Raw genomic sequence first — 18396 nt, 5'->3', positions numbered from 1 at the left:
ATTTTATTCATAAGTCATGATCAGAATATTTCTCTCTTTCTTTGTTTACCCAAGATAGAATCTTTAATTTATTATTATTATTATTATTTTCTTGAGATAAAGATGTTGTTTGATATCAGAAAGAGAGGCAAATCAAATTAAACCGAATAACCAACTGAAGGACTTAAATAACGCAATAAGGTATATTCTAATTCCAGTTCCATTCATCAATTACCGTCGCTTTAGATTCTACATAATCTACCCAAGTTGAAATAAAATTAGGAGAATTTATTTGGTGGGAAGTGAAATTGAATGAAGAGTGAAGATTGTAAATAATTATAAAATTAGAAAAATTTATTTAATTGATAGTGTGTTGTATATGATGTTTTTATTTTTATTTCTATTGTAAAAAATAATCTTTAGTTTTCATTGAAAAACACTCTTTAATATAGCATGACCATAAAATTAGTTTATAATGTGTAAATCTTTTACATATTGCTCTGAAACAACTTGTCCTTGCCAGTGGCCATGGATAGAGTAGTTATGGCTCAAGGCAACTTTTTCCTCTTTTGTTCTCCTTTACACTACGAAAACTTTGATTATATCTGCGTTTGGATTCATCTGTTTTCCTTTTAATTTGCATTATATATGCATTAACGTTTTCTTGGAGGGAGATGCTAGATACATAATGTTTCCAAGTATACGTTATTCAAACAAAATTTTGTCAAAAGAATTTATCTTTTTCTATGTTCATGGAAGTTTGGTCGTCATTTCTTACTAGGTGTATATCAGTATATGCATTAAAATCTTAAAAGGCAATGTTCTTGTTGTTGATGAGAGAATTGAATTGGTGCTAAGTCATCAAGGCATGTCATTTGTAATTATGTTTCTTATTGTGCCTTGTTTGGGGTTATGACTTAAAAACATGCAACAACTATAATTGACGATATTGGAAGTAATCTCAAATTCTGTTTTTCCATTGTTTCAGAGATTGAAAGTTGAAACCCTCTTGTCTTCACTTAGAAAAGTCGAGTGAGCCTTTAATTTGGTCAACTTTCCTTTTCAATCTTTATATATAAGTGTTGTTTATGGTGTCAAAACTCCTGAAAAATGACGGGCAAGTTATAAAATTGACAAGTGGACAATAGAATAATATTAATTTTTGGAGGGCTAAAATAAGGAAACATTGTTAACTTCCTCCAACCATCTTTAGGACTAACGTTAGTCTTTTAGGCTAATTTTTAATTTAAACCGTTAGATTATTTTAATATTATATCTAATGGTGTAGATTAAATATAAATTTATATATTTAATTTTATTAAATATTCCCTAATATTTAATGTTTTTACAAATAAACCTTTTCATTTTTCTCTTTTTTTTTTTTTTTTTTTTTGCAGATGGTCTCTTCTTCTTCTTATCTTCTTCTTCACCATTGCAATTACCCTTCTTCACCACTGCAATGAACCCCGGCACTAACAGCAACTACCAGGTCTGAATTTGTCTTCCTCTTATTATTTGTTTTGCAGATGGGGTCTCTTCCTCTTCTGATTTTTTTCTTCTTTTTCTTCTTATTCACCATTGCAATGAACCCTTCTTCACCACTGCAATGAACCCCGGCACTAACAGCAACTACCAAGGTCTGGATCGAGACTACCCATGAACGCATGCAAGTGTCAGATCCTGGATCGACATTATTCTGCACCCCTGCTCACCCCGCCACTAAAATTTGTGATGTTCTTCTCGTCTGTATGGTCATCGACGTCGTGTGGTGTTTTTCGAGGAGGAGGTATTTTTTATCGAAGGTGCCTCACATACATACACAGAGACCCAAAAAAGAAGAAACATGAAAAAAAAGGGAAAAAGTGTTTGCTGAAGAGAATGGCCTCAAAGGAGACCCACGACTTCCAACCATTTGTCAAGCATCAGAGTTGTTCCTTACTTCCCCAAATAAGGTTTTCATTTTTTTTTCTTTTTTTCTTACAATGTTTTTATTTTTATATTTTTTAGAATAACATAAAAAAATATTTTATTGTAATTTCTTTAATTTTTTAACCTTCTTCATCAACAGGTCTATGGCTGTGGCTGTTTGGGTTCATAAGATGCTTAGAAATCTGAAAATGATGGTGTGCCACACAAAAGATCAATGAAAAGACATGCATGAGACCAACTATAAGCTAATAGAATAAATCTAGCCATAGAACAAAAAAGGTCAGTAAATAATCTTGTATTTTTCTTAATGTTGTTGAAACTTATGGTTGAGCAGGACATCATTGAACTTTGTTAATTGGAGGGAATGAGTGAAGGATTATTGATGAATTTTTTTTAATAGCTAATTGGTGTTAAAAATACATTCATGAAAATACTCATATTTCTCTAAAAAGAGTTATTTAATGATAATAATTAAACTTATTTAACAGGGTAAATATGTATGATGTCAATTTTTACTCAATTTAATGTCAAGTATGGCATACATTGTCCTATTTTATGCATCGAATAGCTTGTATTCACTCATAGATATTGTTTGTATGCTTACGGAGAAAATGATTGTGAAACTAATGAAAAAAATCAAGCAAATAGAATTCTAAGAAGACTATTTATAGCTCAAAATATGTTCATACCACATAGAAAATAATATTAGCACTATGGTTAGGACAACAATAAAGAAAAAGTGATTTTACTAAAATTGAGTGAGAAAATTTGTATTAAAAATTTGAATGCCTCTGGAAATAGTTGTGATAAATATAACATGTGCTTGTATAATAAGAAAACTGTCAGAATTCTTTCTAAAGAGTTCATTAATGAGAAGAATCAAATCTCCTTATTTATGAGTGAAGGGTGTTTTCTTATATGGTAACTGGGTTGATTTTAATAGTTAATTCATGTCTTCATGAAAAGTCCTAGAAATATCCCTGATTATTTTAAAATTTAGCTTATAAAAAATATAGAGTTAGTTTAAACTTAAGAAATGGCTCAAATATGATGAAGATAACATATATTAGCTCAAATAAGTAATACACATACATATATACATTAAGTCAAGTTATGATCTAACCGGTTAAACTAGTATTTATTCAAATTCCACTTACTAATATATGGATCCAATTTCTTAAACTATTAATGAGTTTAGCTCAAAGGAGCTCACAGAGGCGGTTCCAATAAATTAAACTTATGAGTTAGCCAAACTTGTTAGAATAAATGTGTTAAAGTAGTTTTATATTTTATAGTAGAGTAAAATATTTTTTACATATGTGAGTTGAATTTATACTTGAGTTTAAAGTAGAAAAAAGAAATTACAATATTCATAAATTTAGTGTGTTGTGTTGAATTTATACTTGAGATTAAAGAAATTTTTTTTTATATATGTGATGCCTTGGTGTGAGATGGAGCAATTTATGCCGAGGAGGCATGAGTTCTTTGATAATTGGGATGTCAATAAAAGCATGGAACCATGAGTTAAGCTTAGGCATTGACTCTGCATCAATAAGGTTGATGGCCACAACTTCCTCAGCTATTCCAATCCAGTATGGAAGTCACCCATAGAAATGTCCGCAAAGCCAATGTTATCACCTCCAAAGAAGCGTTCCCTCAAGTCCAACTTCAAGCCTCTTCAGATTCTCTCGAGCTTCTTCTGCTGCCTTCTGTTGCTCTTCTCCTACCTTGAAAAACGCTGCCACAACCGTTGAATTTATACTTGAGATTAAAGTAAACTTTTTTTTTATATATGTGAGTTGAATTTATACTGCAACTTTCGTAACCACCCTTTTTTTTCAGTATTCTAAATTTGAATTTTAAAATTGGACATATTAAAATTTAAAATTTAAAGTATAAATTTTAACAGTTAGAGTAACGTCTAGGTATTTTAAAAAATTGAATGCTCATTAATGTGATAGCAAGTTTCTGTATTTGATATTGAATTAAATGTTTTCTGAATTAAATGTAATAAAATCTCGGGATATCTCAATTAATTTCACTCGATTTGTTTCCTGTAATTGTTCCTTTATAAAATCCATAACGGTCAGCCAGTTGTAAACCCTATTTGTTGTCAACCAACCTAACCTTGTCGGCAATACGTTTTACAATTTCAATGGCCACTGCAGAGAATGTCACTGCAGTTGCACCTGATTCGGTCTCAAATTTCAAGTAAATAAATTTACTTTTCATCAATTTCAATATTTACGTGATAGTAAATGTTTCTAATATTTGGTTGCAGGTTTGAAACTGACCCTTTTATGCGTATAAATGGTGTGAAATTTGTTGCAACAAGTGCAACCCCTACGCAAGATCCGACATCGCCGCAACTGCAGAATATTTCTATAGATGAGTTATTTCGTGCAATTGAAGTATGTTAGCCATTAGATTATATTAATCCAATAATCCAAAGGAATAAAATCATTTAAATAAGTCTCCACTTCCAACTTGATTAGCCATTAACGTAGACCTTGGTGCTGTTTATTTACAGGACTTGAGGAGAGATGTGAAGGAGCTAGGAGAGCTAAAGAAGTCTATGGAAGAACTAACCAAGGCTTCTGGCAACATAGAGAGATCACTCAAGGTGATGGAGTTTAAGCTGTACCATAATGAAGATAAGTGCAAAGACCATGATGAGTACAACACAAACCTACCTCCCAAAGATTCAGTCAGCAACGTTGATTTTACTCAGCAAAGTGTAGACAGGAACCCAATGATGACACCAGTCGCTGATCCACCATTGAGAAAGAGGTTGAGATGCAGCCCCGCACAACTCGACAATGATGTCACCATTGATATCTCTGATGCCGAAGATGATGCCACTATATCAGATAAGCATGAATCGGGGTTGTCTCAGGCATCACAATCTTCACGACTTGACAGCATTAAAGGAAAGTGCATTGTCAACCCTCAACTTAGAACCAAGGCTAAGTCTACAGCTTTTCTTGCCAGCAATTACTGCAGGACATTGCCGACTAAGGTAATGGAACCTTGGTTATTGAAACTTTGTCTTCAACTATTTTTTACTTACCAGCTTAACCTCAAACCTCATTGCATTATTTTTACCTAAAAATTGGATGGATTTCATATTCTAATGGTTATTTCACAGGTTGAATCCTCATTGACTCGAGAAAAATTGCTCACCTCCCCTTCTCCTAATATGCGAGTTGCTAAGATGACAAAGACAGGGGATGCCACATTATTTTTTGTTCCACGTCGACTTCCTGCTCAATCTGCTGGTGTGCCTTGCCTCCAAGGTGAGAGGTCACTGCCACAAGGCTCTAACTCTAACCAAATGGAGAAATCACGTTACTATAATGCAATGATTAAGGTGACAATCATTGATTACTGGTTTTGAATGGTCATATTCAGACCATGTGCTAAAATGTAGCTAAAGTTTGTTCAACTTGAAGGATTAGCATATGCATTTTGTGCAAGTATTGAAGATCCAAGGTGAGTTCCTCTTTTTCAGCTCATACTTGTAGGATTAGTGTTGTTGAACTATCTTATATGAAACATCTGAATTTCAGTGAGACCATGATTAATGTGGATGACACGATAGTAACTAGGGAAGAACTTGCTTGTCTAGCTCCCGGAAGACCAATCTCGGACAAGGTACCTACACGGCTACACAAGCTGTTTTTTGCATGTATTTTTTTTTTTTGGCTATGAATATTTGTCTCCAGCCATAAATTGCTTTACTCTCATTTGTAGATAATCAAGCTTGTAGTAATGAAGGCCACATGGAACCAAGCAAATAAGACTTTTTGGATGCTTCCGCCATCTTTTGCGGTAAATATCATGTTAACTTATATTACTTTTCTTTAAATTATGTGTAATTCATTAGAATGAGATCTCTTTAATCCTTTTAGGTGGAACATTTTATGAGACATTCACTGGATAAAATGAATGCTGCCTATATATATCGCTTTATGCCTGTCGCACCGGATCTTAAATTTGTGAGTGCATGTGAATTCTTTAATGGATTAATTTATGCAAAACCTCATTAAATCTAAATTTACGAGTTTAATGTGAAATGACCCACACATAACTATTCGCTGTTGATTTATGTGTCAATTAAGGAAGAAGGTGACCACTGGTATCTTATGGTCATTAGCTTATTGGATGGAAAATTATATCAGTTTGATTCTAATCTAAATGATGATCAAGTTGAGCCAAGACAAGAAATTATGAAATCCTTGGTGAGGTGTCCTTAATCCATTTCTTTATACACATGTAAAATAATACATAAACCTTAACCGTCTTGTCATGAATATAATTTTCAGGCTTTAAAATTATCAGATATGGTAACTTCTGGTCATTACCTAAAAGGTGACATTCTTGAAAGAAAAGATTTTATGAACTTTGATGTGAAAGAGGCTAGAGGGTGCCCAAATATCCTCAAAGATACACATAATTACAATGAATCTTTTATATTCATCTTTAATTAAAGTGATCTTTTATTGACACTAACATCTTTAATATTGCCACTGAACTTTTAGTCGCGACTCTGGTCTCTGGGTTCTTCAATGGTTGTCTATGAGAGAGAAGTTTAATCCCACAGTGTCGGGCATTGTAAGTTAGCCAAAGACATATTGATTAATTATATGCATGCTGAACATATTATTTAACTAATTAATCCATATTTGCAGCTAAATGAGCAATATATCCGTACATCTGTTGTGGTAGATCTTTTGTTGGGGGTGTTCAATGACCACAAATATGAGTTTCAGAAGAAGAGCAATGAGTTCTGGGTTACGCTTTAGCGTGAACAGCATGGAGAGCAACATTTTTGCATATTCAGTTATTATTTTCAAAATTTGCTTTAATCCTCAATTGTGAACGAGATTAGTGACATTTATAATTTATTTGTTGAATTATTATTTTAAAGGAGAAAGTTTGTCTGGTCTGAAAACTTTGTTATATTATTATATTCATAATAAATACAAAGATCAATAATATTTTGCTATTTTTAATTTAGGAGTTTGTTGGAACATGTGTGTGAGTTTACATGTGTGTGAGTTTGTTGTAACGTTATGCTCACCTATATTCATCATGTGTTCTTTGCCATTCCAAATTGAAAATGATTAGTTAAAGATTCACACATAATTTTTTTTATTCCAGGTTCAGACACATGTCTCAACAAATACATAACCACACTATCATGCCATAGAAAGGATGCCTTTCATGCATCAAGCTTATATTCCCCCGAAATCTTGGTTTAACTGTTACTGCAACCATACATTAAATATAAGCTATCTACTTTCATGCACATATTCCTCAATAAAATTCATACAAAAGCTAAGAAGAACAGAGAGTAATGTCAGTATACAAAAGCGCAAGCAACAACCTTTCTGAAGGGTCCTCAAACCGTATTGAACCTTCTTCATAATTAACCCAACTGCACTTCTTTTACAATCTTTCACACTTTAACTAATCATAATAAGACTCTTCTTGCTGAGTTCTGCATCTTACAATTACAGGATCACAAAACCGTCTCTTGTAAGCCGTAACTCAAAATGTACTCATTATTGTAAATATACCAATCTTGTCTCAAATCTCACTTTTTTCATAGCAATTAAGCAAACTCCACTTCCAAGTTCATCATAAAAATTCATACACAAAGTTCAATTACTCAAGTTTTATTCAAATATCACATAATAATAATTTATATAATACTACATCGAGAACTCTTCACTAAGTTCCACGTCGGCACTTGCATCAGAATCTCCTGCCCAAAACTCTTGTTCTTCATAATCTTCTTCAAGATCATATGCCCAAAATTCTTGCAATATCAAATAAAATATTGATCAATTTCCACTCTTATTAATGAAAATTATATAATTAATATGTTGTGGTACGCAAATCATTAAAGTAAGTATTACCATTTCTGTATCTGCATCCAAACCTTCCTCAACATGGTTCCTATTTATACCATAAGAAGTTGCATTGGTCTGCTGCTGAATGTCCTTTGCCAATGGACAAGATTTTTTATTGTGCCCTTCCATACGACAAATACTACATCGTTGTAGTTTTCGTTTTACCTTCTCACCAGGACGACACTTAGACCTACAATTTTGTGGATTCTTAGGAAAAATACCATCTGAATAATCAGCTTCAGCACCAACTTGCTTTTTTTGTTCATCTTCAATCTTGAAATCTTCGATTAGGCTCATAACAGTATCTCGAACAAGGTGGAATCTCTCCTGCCTTCGACTAGCGACATAGGACAACTGCCAACACCAATCCATCAAGCAACCATATTGACTCAATATTATAGACTCCCAAGTAACGCCACTTGAATCGAAAGTGCTTGTCTTGGCATTCTTCGACCATCTTGTCAACACAAGAGACTTTGGCAGCTCAAGGATGTTAAGAAACACCAGCACACAAACTATATGCTCACACGGAATTCCAAAAGAATCCATCCTTAAGCATGAACAATTAAATTTTGTCCTTTCATTATCTACAGACACCTCCCATGAACTATTTAGACTTCCATATTTAGATATTGTATAAAGTACAAATGAATCAAATGCCACATCTTGCACAACCTTCATTCTTGCAGCCCTAACAAGCATGCCTCGAAATATAAAAAAATCTCTCGTGTATAGAAATTTGATGCAGACCTTTCCAGAGGTTCTAATGCTGTTTTAAGTACTGGAAGACCAGATATGGAAACATAGTCAGCTTCAACCTCCTTATATCTTAGGTAGGTAAGACACCGCTTAAAATGCTTTATGAAATCAACCAAATTGTATTGAGATTTAACATATTTTGCAATAATAGAGTGCAAACCTTCACATCGAGAAGTTGTCCTAAATCCTGCAAAAAACTTGCCTCGAATATGTGCAGTGGCCCACATATGCCTTTTCTCGTACATGTCAATAATCCAATTCTTTTTAACTACACCAAACTCCTCAACCATTCCAAACAACTTCTGCTCAAACACACTAATTTCATAATCTCCTAGCATGCACTTCTTAAACATAGATGTAAATTTTGGGTTTCCAACATTACTTGTGGCGTTCCGAATGAGGTGCCAAGCACATAATCTATGATGGGCATTTGGGAATACCGTCTCAATTACAAACCTCATTGATGGAGCACCATCTGTAATCACAGATACAGGTGCTTTTCCCTTCATGGCTGCCAATAATTGTTGTAATAACCACACGTAGACCTCCTTACTCTCATCGGTAACTAGAGCACTTCCAAATACCACTATTTGGTTGTGATGATTCACACCGGAAAATACTACTACCGGACACAAGTACTTGTTCTTCTTGTATGTCGCATCAAAGGCAAGCACATCTCCAAATACTTCATAATCTAATTGGCTTCTTCCATCACACCAAAATAAAGCTCGCAATACCCTTTTAGCATCAACTATGTGCTCATAATAGAGGTTTGTATCTTCAGATTTCTGGTTTTTGAGGTATCGCAATACCGCTCTAGCATCACCCAGGACATGACGCCTTCACCTAGCAATCTCATTATACATATCCCTTAAGGTATAATTAACATTTTCATAACCACCTGCTTGATTAGCTAACATAGCATATATATGGGGTGTGCTAATGCCTGCATCCTTCATGTTGTTCATTTGACTAGCATCAGCTTTTGCCATTTTTTTATGTGTAGGAAGAAAACCAACTAACCTAGGATCAAGGCAATCATGATTGTACGATTCAACAAACAAAGCCACATGCCATCTTCCAGTGTAAGCCACAAAACGAACTACAAACCTAGCCAGGCAACCACAACGAGTCTCCGATTTTGGCTCTCTTTTTCTGTTTTCCATATTATAATATTTCTCTGGTCTAAATCCCTCACGAGAGCACACAAACAATTGCTTCACATATTCTTCTTTGCTATTTTTTCAAGTCTTACTTTTTCTAGCACCAAAACCAACAGATTTTGTATAATGGTTATAGAAATCAAATGCTATCTGAAGATTAGGAAAATGAAAACATTCCATCTCATGAGCACCTATGTTCAGAAAATCAACCATGGCAATATTTTCAATATCTTCTATTCGATATAATTCATCCACCTCATGTAAAAAATCATTCCCATCAAATATTGCTTGAAATTCTTGCTCCCCTAAATCCTCAGAATTCACAGCTTCCTGCTCAATTTCATCTTGATACATTCCTTGAAATTCCTCTGTATCATCTGACTCTTCTATCATCTCATCAAAGAATACTCTTTCTTCCATTTTATCATCCACTTCAAGATCCTACTTAGTAATTTTATTTGCAACCGGAAAAATATAAAACAAATAGTATTCTAATAAATCAAAGTGCAGAGACCACTAACATGAAAATAATAGCACTGTTCTGGTTCTATATTTTTTTTAACTTATTAAATTCTAAAATAAGTAAAATAGAAGAAAGCGTTGAAAATGTAGAAAACAATCTCCCTTATGCTATTAAACTCAATATCGATTAAACAAACAAAAGGAAGAAAAAACATCAATGGCCAAGCAGAAAATATCGACAACTATGTACAAGAAACGGATTTAAATTTATGAAAAAATGAACAGGAACCATTAATGTGGAAGGAAGAAGAAACTATGTGATAAAATACAATATTCATGCAATAGAGAGGACTTACCGGTGGTCGCACTTCTCTTGTGCCACTGTCGAAACCGCCATTGCTGCCTCCATTATCAGATGCGTGCTCCATATCAACCCTAAGAGGTTTCAGAGTTTCTAGTGTTTTGTTAAATTAGTCATTAATATAATTTTAATTGGCCCAATAAAGAAATAGGGATATGATGGTAAATGACTAATATTGGGTTATTCTTGTAATAAATAAAAGATATAGTACTAATATTATAATAATTGACTAAGGGTGTTTTTGTAAAAAAAAAAATATAATTGTGTTAGACAAACATTAAGAGGGACCAAGGTAAATGCCACCATGCTTTTTAATACAACTATTCCTTGCACCAATTTCTCCAATCAAGGAATATGAATTTATTATTTTTAGACAATAGTAAATTAACAAAAGTGCGGACTAAAAATATATTATTAAATTATTAAATTAAAAAAATAATAATTAAAAATATTGGTAAAAAATAATAAATTGTGCTAATTCTTAAGCTTTTCTCTTCTCAACTTTCCTTCTAGTTGACCAGCCGCTCTTTGTCTCTCTTATAGCCAATAATTCGTCGTTTCTTCTTCCTTCATTTGCTGACAATGCTTCGTTATCTACTTTTTCATTGTTGTTTTCCTTGTCCTTGCCTTGTTATCTCCTCAGTTGAAGTCATTGCTTCCATTCATGAGTCATGGCCCTTTCTCCATTCCTCCATCGGAAGCAGACCTAAAGACCCATGAACCGAGGTGTGGCAACTTGTGAGACAAAAAAAATAATGTGTTTTCTACCCTTTATTCTCCAAATTATTGCTTCACCTTTGGGCTGAAATTAATATTTAATCTGTGAATAAAGGTTTGATACTATTCATTTATGTATCCAATTATACATTATTAAAACAAAATTTTGTCAACATAATTTTTCTATTTTGTGATGGATATTTAAGCAAATTTTTTATAATAATTTCTTAGTAAGTGTATGTATTAAAATCTTAAATGACATGCTTCTTGTAATTCTTCATAATATCCTTCTTATTGTTGGGAATTTGGTGTTAATAACTCTTCAAGGCCATGCCATTTGTAATGATTTTTTTATTGTGCCTTATTTGAGGTTTATAACTTGAAAAAAAAAATTGATAAACAATGGGGTAGAAGAACACCCAAAGGAGCTACATGGAAATCACTCTAGGAAAAGAAACTCTTACTAGATTAATCATAAAACAAAGAGATACAGGAAGACAAAGAGGAAAAACATGACATCCATATTGCAAGCTGTGTCCCAAAGATACTAGGCAGTCAACGTATGAATTTTTTGCTTTTTTGAATTCATAGTGCAGACGTTAATTCCTATCGCGTGCTGCAGCGACTCCTAATGACTGCAACTAAAGGTTTTGCGGAGTGTAAGCCCACCAATTAATGAAGACAGAGATTAATCGCTGGCTTAGAATCTACTTCAATCTCCAAATTCGTAACAGCAGCCCATGTTCTTTGCCAAATCCAAACTCAAACAAAATTGCCCATAATTCAGCCAAAGTAACAATGCAAGAGTCTAGATTAGCAGTGAAACAGGCTAAAAACTTATCCTCAACATCTCTAAGAATCCCTTCACAAGAGGCTCTATCATCATTAACCACTGATCAACCTGTATTTAGTTTAACAGTCCCTAAACTAGGTGGGTGCCACCTAATTTGCCGTTCATAAAACTCTCCAATTGTCCTTCTCACACGACCACATTCCTCTTGGGCTAGATGGTAAGTAATCTTTAGCAAGATGGAACACAAGATCGTGGATTTTATCCTCATACACTGCATTGGTCCTATCAAAATTATAATTATTTCGACGTAATCAAAGAGTATTCAAGGTGGTTGCAAAGAGGAGGGGCCATGAAACCCCTTTAAAAGGAGAATGGTTCGAAAAGTTCTCCACCAACAGCGAGTCTTTGATGGACTTAGCTTGTTTAGTTGAAGAAATTCTCAGGACTCAATCTGTTGTAAGCTCTTCCATGTATGATGTGCAACTTTGGAATCACGTACTACATGGAGCAAAGACCCAATTTCATTACAAATAACACAACGATCGTCTTCAGACATATGTCTGCCATGGCAAAGTTCGTTCGGCAGGAGAGCTTCGTTGGCCATTAACCAATAGAAATTAAATAACATAACCACTGAGAAGCCTCTATCCCTCCAGATAATTAAAAGTTTCTAATTCTAACACTATATATATATATATATATATATATATATAGACCTAATTGAAAATTTCGCGAAATTATAGGACCAACAGAGTAACTAAATATTTTTCTATTTATAACTACGTAAAACTATTTGACCTAATCCCAAGGCTAAATAAAATCAAATGATGCATATTTTACGTAACATGAAATATGTATAAGTATCACGAACATTTAGTTTCAGATACAATCATTGTTCATCATCAATCATGCATGATGATGTGATTGGAAACGTGAATCTGCTAACAGAAATCCTTCTCCGGTTGCCGGTTAAAGATGCGCTCCGATGCAAGTGCGTGTGCAAGGAGTGGATGTCTCTGATCTCGAATCCCCAATTTTGTTATTGGCACACTCTTGGATTATGCCGCAAACACAAACACAAAAACAACCCTAACCCTAACCCTTATTACCTTTACCCATCTGGAATGTTGTGCCAAAAAACACTCGATTGCTTGAGGGATAAGAAAGCTTGCGTGATCCCATTCAACAACTGCAGCAGGTTCATGCAGCTCAATGCTCATGTTAAGTTCGAAGGAACACTCAGCTATATTCTTCTTCGATCATGCAATGGTCTAACACTCTGGGATAGTATCCCAATGCCATGGTCTAACAAACTTGTTAAGCAATGCAGTTTTTACATAAACAACTCACCAACTGGCCGTTGCGTTCGTATAGACAAATTTGGCTATGAATATCGATTTTCGAGGCCATATCTTGCCTTCGAACCTTGGAAATCTCCTCACTATAAAGTTATCTTTTTGGAATGCACAAAGACCACGCCCAAGATGAGTGTTTATTCGTCACAGACAGGTTCATGGAGTAAACTTGATGTTCGTCTTTCTTTCCCAAATAAAAATTTTGATCCCTGCCATGATGATGGTGGTGTTTATTGCAACGGCGCTATACATTGGTACGATCATTCAGCGTATCTCGATATTGATCGGCTTTGCTTTAAGAAATTACCAGTATTACCAATACCACGTACAGGGTTATTACAAGTTAAGCATTTCGGAGAAAGTGGAGGGAATCTGTACTTAATTATAGAGGAATGTCGTTACAGTGGAAGATATGATTTTTGGGAGCTAAAAGAAGATTACAGTGAATGGATTCTAAAATGTCATGTAGATCGAACTTACGCTGATCCGTTATGTGTTATTTGCCAACCACCAAATGAAGATGAACAAGAGGAATCAATATGTGCAATTCTGTTAGTTGGTTACAAAAAACTAGTGTCTTATAATTTAAAGAATCATAGCTGCAAAATTTTCTACGAAGAAGAAGATAACTCTTTTGTAGATGTTAAAGTTTACCCATACTTTGAGACTCTGGCAAGTATTTGATGATATTTTTTTTTTTTATGTTGGGAAAAGAGGATGATGGATCTCATTATTATATTTGGTGACTTTTTTAATGTATATGTTTTGTTGATTTCAATTGTTTTTTTATGTCTAATTTTGTTGCAAGAAATAATTTAAAAAGAAATGAACAAAATATGAATGGAGATAATAATTTTCATAAACCAATATACAATATACACACATATGTTTAATAAGGTCCTTTCTATTTACTATTGTTAAAAAATACTCTTTGTTTAATATTCATTTTTATATTTGATATATCAACGTACGATGAATTATAAAATATTTTAAAATAAATATTTTAGGATTATTTTTTTAAATAATAATTAACAAAGATTTAATTACAAGTTTTTGTCTAATAAAAAAATTAATTATTAACTTTTAAATTATAAAAATTTAATAAAATTATGAAAATTAACAAAAAAATTAAATTTTTTAGAATAACATTATATAAACTCTATAAAATTAGTCACTGCAATTACTAGAAGGTGAAAACTCAGGTGCAATCGACTTCATGTGAAGTTGATAATTGAGAGCTATTAAATAAAAATTTAGTCAAATCAGTCAAATCATTTAAGACTCTTAATTATCAACTTCACGTGAAGTCGACTGGTTTCTCTTTACTAAAAATATTTAATTAGAAACGTGTAAACTAGTTCGTTGGCCTATAATAATTAACTCTCTCCTTCTCGATGACTACAGATTTTTAGCAAAAATAAATGTAGTTTTATAAATGGTTATTTTCTGAAAATGTAGTCTTGTCCATGGATAGTAGTTATGGCTACGTCCAGCGGCCGTGGCGACTCCTTTCTCTTTTATTCTTCTTTGCACTACCACTAAAACTCTGATTATATTTGCAGTTGGATTCATCTTTTCTTTTTATCCTTTTAATTTGCATTATGTATGAATGTTTTTTTAGAGGGAGATGCTACACATACATACATAATGTGTCTAAATATACATTATTCAAACAAAATTTTGTCAAAAGAATTTCTCTTTTTGTATGTTTATGCAACTTTTATAATTTCTTACTAGGTGTATGTATTCAAATCTTAATTAAAAGACAATCTTCTTGTAATCTATCTTTTATAATATTCTTCTTGTTGATGAGGATTGAATTGGTGTAAGTCATCAAGGTATACCATATATATATAATTACGTTTTTTTATTGTGCCTTGTTTGGGGTTTATGATTTGAAAACATGCAACAACTAACTTGAATTATTATAAACACAATTGGCCATATCGGAAGTAATACTTTCAAATTTTGTTTTCGGATTTTCGCATTGTTTAAGAGATTGATACTGTCTTGTTCTCATTTAGAAAAGTGGAGAGAGCCTTTCATCAACTTTTCTCTTCAATCTTCGAGTATAGGTGTTGTTAGAGGTGGAGCTTCGTCTCTTTGGCAATGGAAGGTCATATAACCCTCCAAATATTTTATAAATGCATTAGTAGCATATAGATAGAAAATGAAATTAGCTTAATTGGCAATGAGCTGGCTTGTGTTTAATTCTCATGTTTATCATTTCGGATTAATAATGTTATAATGGGCAATGCTGGATTAAGTTTAACAACTCAACAAACTCATTTTTTTGGTGTCTAAACCTATGTTTAATACTAACACAATCTCATTATCGTCCAACGCTTTGATAAAAAAAAATAACCTAATTGAATACTATGTATGTATTGAGTTATACCTGTGTTGTTTTTCTGTTCTTATGTTATCTGTTACATGGAGTTGTTATAAGTTTTTGTTAGGATGGTTTCTATTTGATTTTTTATGATTAGCTATTTTTACATTGGTAAGGAATATAGAGAATCTTTCGATTGGTAAAGGATATTTTTTATCTCATGAAAATTATGAACAATAAATAATAAAAAATATATCAATTATATAACATTTTTATAATTTAAATAGAGATCCAATGCGTTATGGATTGTCATAGTTTTTTTTGTTATCTATAGATGGTATTTTAAAAGCTGAGAATAACTTCATTCAAGTTGTCAATAATGAAAAGGCAGAGAATGGAGTCATAGTAACTTTTTTCTCCATTACACAAATCTTTTTTCTCCATTATACACTGATCATTTCATTCATTCACTCACTCTTTTTTCTCCTTCGAATTCCTATTTTTTTTTCTCTTCCTAATTCATTCCAAGACCTCAAAGCATATGTTTGGATTAAAATTTACAAATAGAAATTTATATTAAATTGATTTTACAAATTTAATTTTAATAAAAAGTGAGTTAATGTTAATATAATTTATATTTAATAATTTTATATTAAAATAAATATTGTTTTGAGTACATTATTTAAAATTATATTTAAATAAAAATTACTTAAAAAGACATAAATTTATATCGTTGTAAACTATATTATTTTAATAAATTTTGACTATAATTTAAAAAAAAAAACTTAAATATATGTGTTAAAATTTAATACTTTATCAATACTATTTTTTAGTACTCTTTAGTACTCTTTTTGTATTTAATAAATTTTTGTCATTTTCCCATTTTTTTCCATGTTAGAATATCCAAATTAATATATACATATTTTAAAAATTATTATATTTATAAACAAAATTCTATCCAAAAATAAAATTATTATAAGGAGACTTATTAAAGAAGCTCAGAAGGCGCCAATAAATAATAGTTCAAATGACATAGTCTTTCCATACTCAATTAAAAAGTTGTGGGTTCGAATCTCCTATCTTTAGTAAAAAAAAAAAAAAAAAAAAAAAAAAGGGATCAGAAGGCAACAATCATAATTGATCAACCACGATGACATGACCGTAGTTGTGCTATTTGTGGATTATGAACGATTAGGCCGCGAGAGACCGGATTAAAGGCTAGGCCGCTAGAGGCCGGATTTCAGCCACAAATGTCAAAGGGGCCAGGCCTTTCACTCAAATTTAACGTTTGATGGAAAACATCGGCCTCCTAACAATAATTAGTTACCTTTATTGGTTTTTTTGTTAACATTTTAGTTTCTTTAATTACAATTGGATTTGACGATTCTATAGACACATATGCATATTATTATTATTTTTTATTAATATATTTTTTTAGTAAGAGTACATAAAGAATATATAGTATATAATGTATAATAATTCAGCAGATATTTTTTTTACTAAAGATAAAGAGACTCGAATCTGCGATCTCTTAGGTGAGTATAGAGAGACTATGACAATGAAATTGGGTTCGAATCTTTCTATCTTTGGTAAAAAAAAATATATTTATTGAGTAATTACATTTCATATACTATGTATGTATTTTTTATGTACTCCTATTAAAAAAAATTACAACAAGTTAGTCAATCTAAGTAACACAGAACATTATTTAGGAATGTCTAATAAAAGTAATAAAAAAAGTTAATATTAACTAATTAAAAGTTAATTTGCTAAACTTTTTAAAAATTTATTATAAATTAAAATGTTCTATCTAAAATTAGTAAGAAAAAAAATAAATGTTTACTCTTTACTATTATTTGACATGCTTCGATACAATTTTTAACCACTTTTTTTTTTTGTTTTTCCCCTCAACTTCACATAGAGGATGGCGTCAGGGGATAAAAAAATCATATATTCATATAGCAGCACAGAAATAATAGTAATCCTTTCTATTATGCTTAAATAACGTATTAGTTCGGTTAGTTACTTATTCATAATGATGCTTGATTATAATTTTGCTACAACACATCATTTATGTTGTCCCTAACTCTAATTGATGCATATGATTTAAATAATGTTTTATCAAAACAAGGTAATATATATGGATGAAATTGAATAAATATACACTAAGATTGTTATTTTCTGTTATATGGTATATATAAGAAGATATTCTCAATTTAAAATTATGAATCTGGAATTAGATACATTATTCGACAGAAATATATAAAACAGTAGTTTATATATATGAGAACAGAGTGTTATTTGGTGTTAGCAAAGAAAAGATGTCATTGAAAGGTGTTAAAAGAAGATAATGTATTTGATATAAATAGCCTCAATTATTATGAGTATTAATTTGTATTGGAAAGTGAGAGATGAATATTTGATTTAACACTTATCATTGGAAGTCTATAAATTTTTTGAAAGGTAAAAGTTTAGTTATGTTGGTGTCTCAAAAGTGAACATTTAATTATTTTTTTTTTTGAATATTTTTATAATTTTTTAGACCTTACTTTACTGCTGATGCAGGGTTCTTTGTGTTTGATTTTGATTTAATTAGTTTTGTTTAATTATTTAATTTATTCTTGATCA

At 31.9% G+C, this 18396-nt stretch overlaps 3 protein-coding genes across 10 annotated transcripts; 2 read left to right on the top strand and 1 right to left on the bottom strand.

Annotated features, from left to right (window-relative positions):
• The first annotated feature begins 122 nt into the window (after positions 1–122).
• LOC112728495 (uncharacterized) lies at positions 123–6923 on the top strand. 6 transcript variants are annotated; one of them, XM_072209872.1, is made up of 14 exons: positions 123–180; positions 1377–1468; positions 1606–1931; positions 2048–3702; positions 4190–4319; positions 4439–4927; positions 5057–5278; positions 5361–5400; positions 5478–5562; positions 5662–5739; positions 5820–5906; positions 6030–6149; positions 6450–6522; positions 6600–6923. In XM_072209872.1, coding segments are annotated over exons 4-8 (849 nt in total). In that variant the 5' UTR covers positions 123–180; positions 1377–1468; positions 1606–1931; positions 2048–3700; the 3' UTR covers positions 5367–5400; positions 5478–5562; positions 5662–5739; positions 5820–5906; positions 6030–6149; positions 6450–6522; positions 6600–6923. The 6 variants fall into 6 exon arrangements, with proteins under 6 accessions (XP_072065973.1, XP_072065972.1, XP_072065969.1 ...); XM_072209868.1 differs by lacking the exons at positions 123–180; positions 1377–1468; positions 1606–1931 and adding an exon at positions 6234–6279 and having other exon boundaries at positions 3565–3702; positions 5057–5400; positions 6600–6735; XM_072209871.1 differs by lacking the exons at positions 123–180; positions 1377–1468; positions 1606–1931 and having other exon boundaries at positions 3536–3681; positions 5057–5400; positions 6600–6735.
• Positions 6924–7161: 238 nt separating this feature from the next.
• LOC112728494 (uncharacterized) lies at positions 7162–10693 on the bottom strand. Of its 3 annotated transcripts, XR_011869229.1 has the most exons (3): positions 10567–10693; positions 7833–8607; positions 7162–7732 (listed from the first exon to the last, which is right to left on the bottom strand). XR_011869229.1 is itself a non-coding variant. In XM_025778648.3 (2 exons), the coding sequence occupies exons 1-2, from the start codon at positions 10636–10638 to the stop codon at positions 9830–9832; spliced, it is 432 nt and encodes a 143-aa protein (XP_025634433.1). In that variant the 5' UTR covers positions 10639–10655; the 3' UTR covers positions 8616–9829. The 3 variants fall into 3 exon arrangements, 1 of the variants encoding a protein (XP_025634433.1); XR_003166261.2 differs by lacking the exon at positions 7833–8607 and having other exon boundaries at positions 10567–10674; XM_025778648.3 differs by lacking the exons at positions 7162–7732; positions 7833–8607 and adding an exon at positions 8616–10189 and having other exon boundaries at positions 10567–10655.
• Positions 10694–12989: 2296 nt separating this feature from the next.
• LOC112730633 (F-box protein At5g07610-like) lies at positions 12990–14120 on the top strand. Its single transcript, XM_025780700.1, has one exon. The coding sequence runs from the start codon at positions 12990–12992 to the stop codon at positions 14118–14120; it is 1131 nt and encodes a 376-aa protein (XP_025636485.1).
• The last annotated feature ends 4276 nt before the right edge of the window (positions 14121–18396 follow it).

This window comes from Arachis hypogaea, chromosome 12 (assembly GCF_003086295.3).
Source record: "Arachis hypogaea cultivar Tifrunner chromosome 12, arahy.Tifrunner.gnm2.J5K5, whole genome shotgun sequence".
Taxonomy (NCBI): Eukaryota; Viridiplantae; Streptophyta; class Magnoliopsida; order Fabales; family Fabaceae; genus Arachis; species Arachis hypogaea.
Note: the sequence above shows the minus strand (reverse complement) of the source record. Positions and strands in the feature narration are given on the sequence as shown.

Bases quoted from the DNA above. Each gene is read 5' to 3' on its own strand.
- LOC112728495 (XM_072209869.1), top strand. The intron at 4,320-4,438 runs GTATGTTAGCCA...GTTTATTTACAG, and splicing joins AGTTATTTCGTGCAATTGAA to GACTTGAGGAGAGATGTGAA. The intron at 4,928-5,056 runs GTAATGGAACCT...GTTATTTCACAG, and splicing joins GCAGGACATTGCCGACTAAG to GTTGAATCCTCATTGACTCG.
- LOC112728494 (XM_025778648.3), bottom strand. From the start codon at position 10,638: ATGGAGCACGCATCTGATAATGGAGGCAGCAATGGCGGTTTCGACAGT. The intron at 10,190-10,566 runs GTAAGTCCTCTC...ATTACTAAGTAG, and splicing joins CAAGAGAAGTGCGACCACCG to GATCTTGAAGTGGATGATAA.
- LOC112730633 (XM_025780700.1), top strand. From the start codon at position 12,990: ATGCATGATGATGTGATTGGAAACGTGAATCTGCTAACAGAAATCCTT.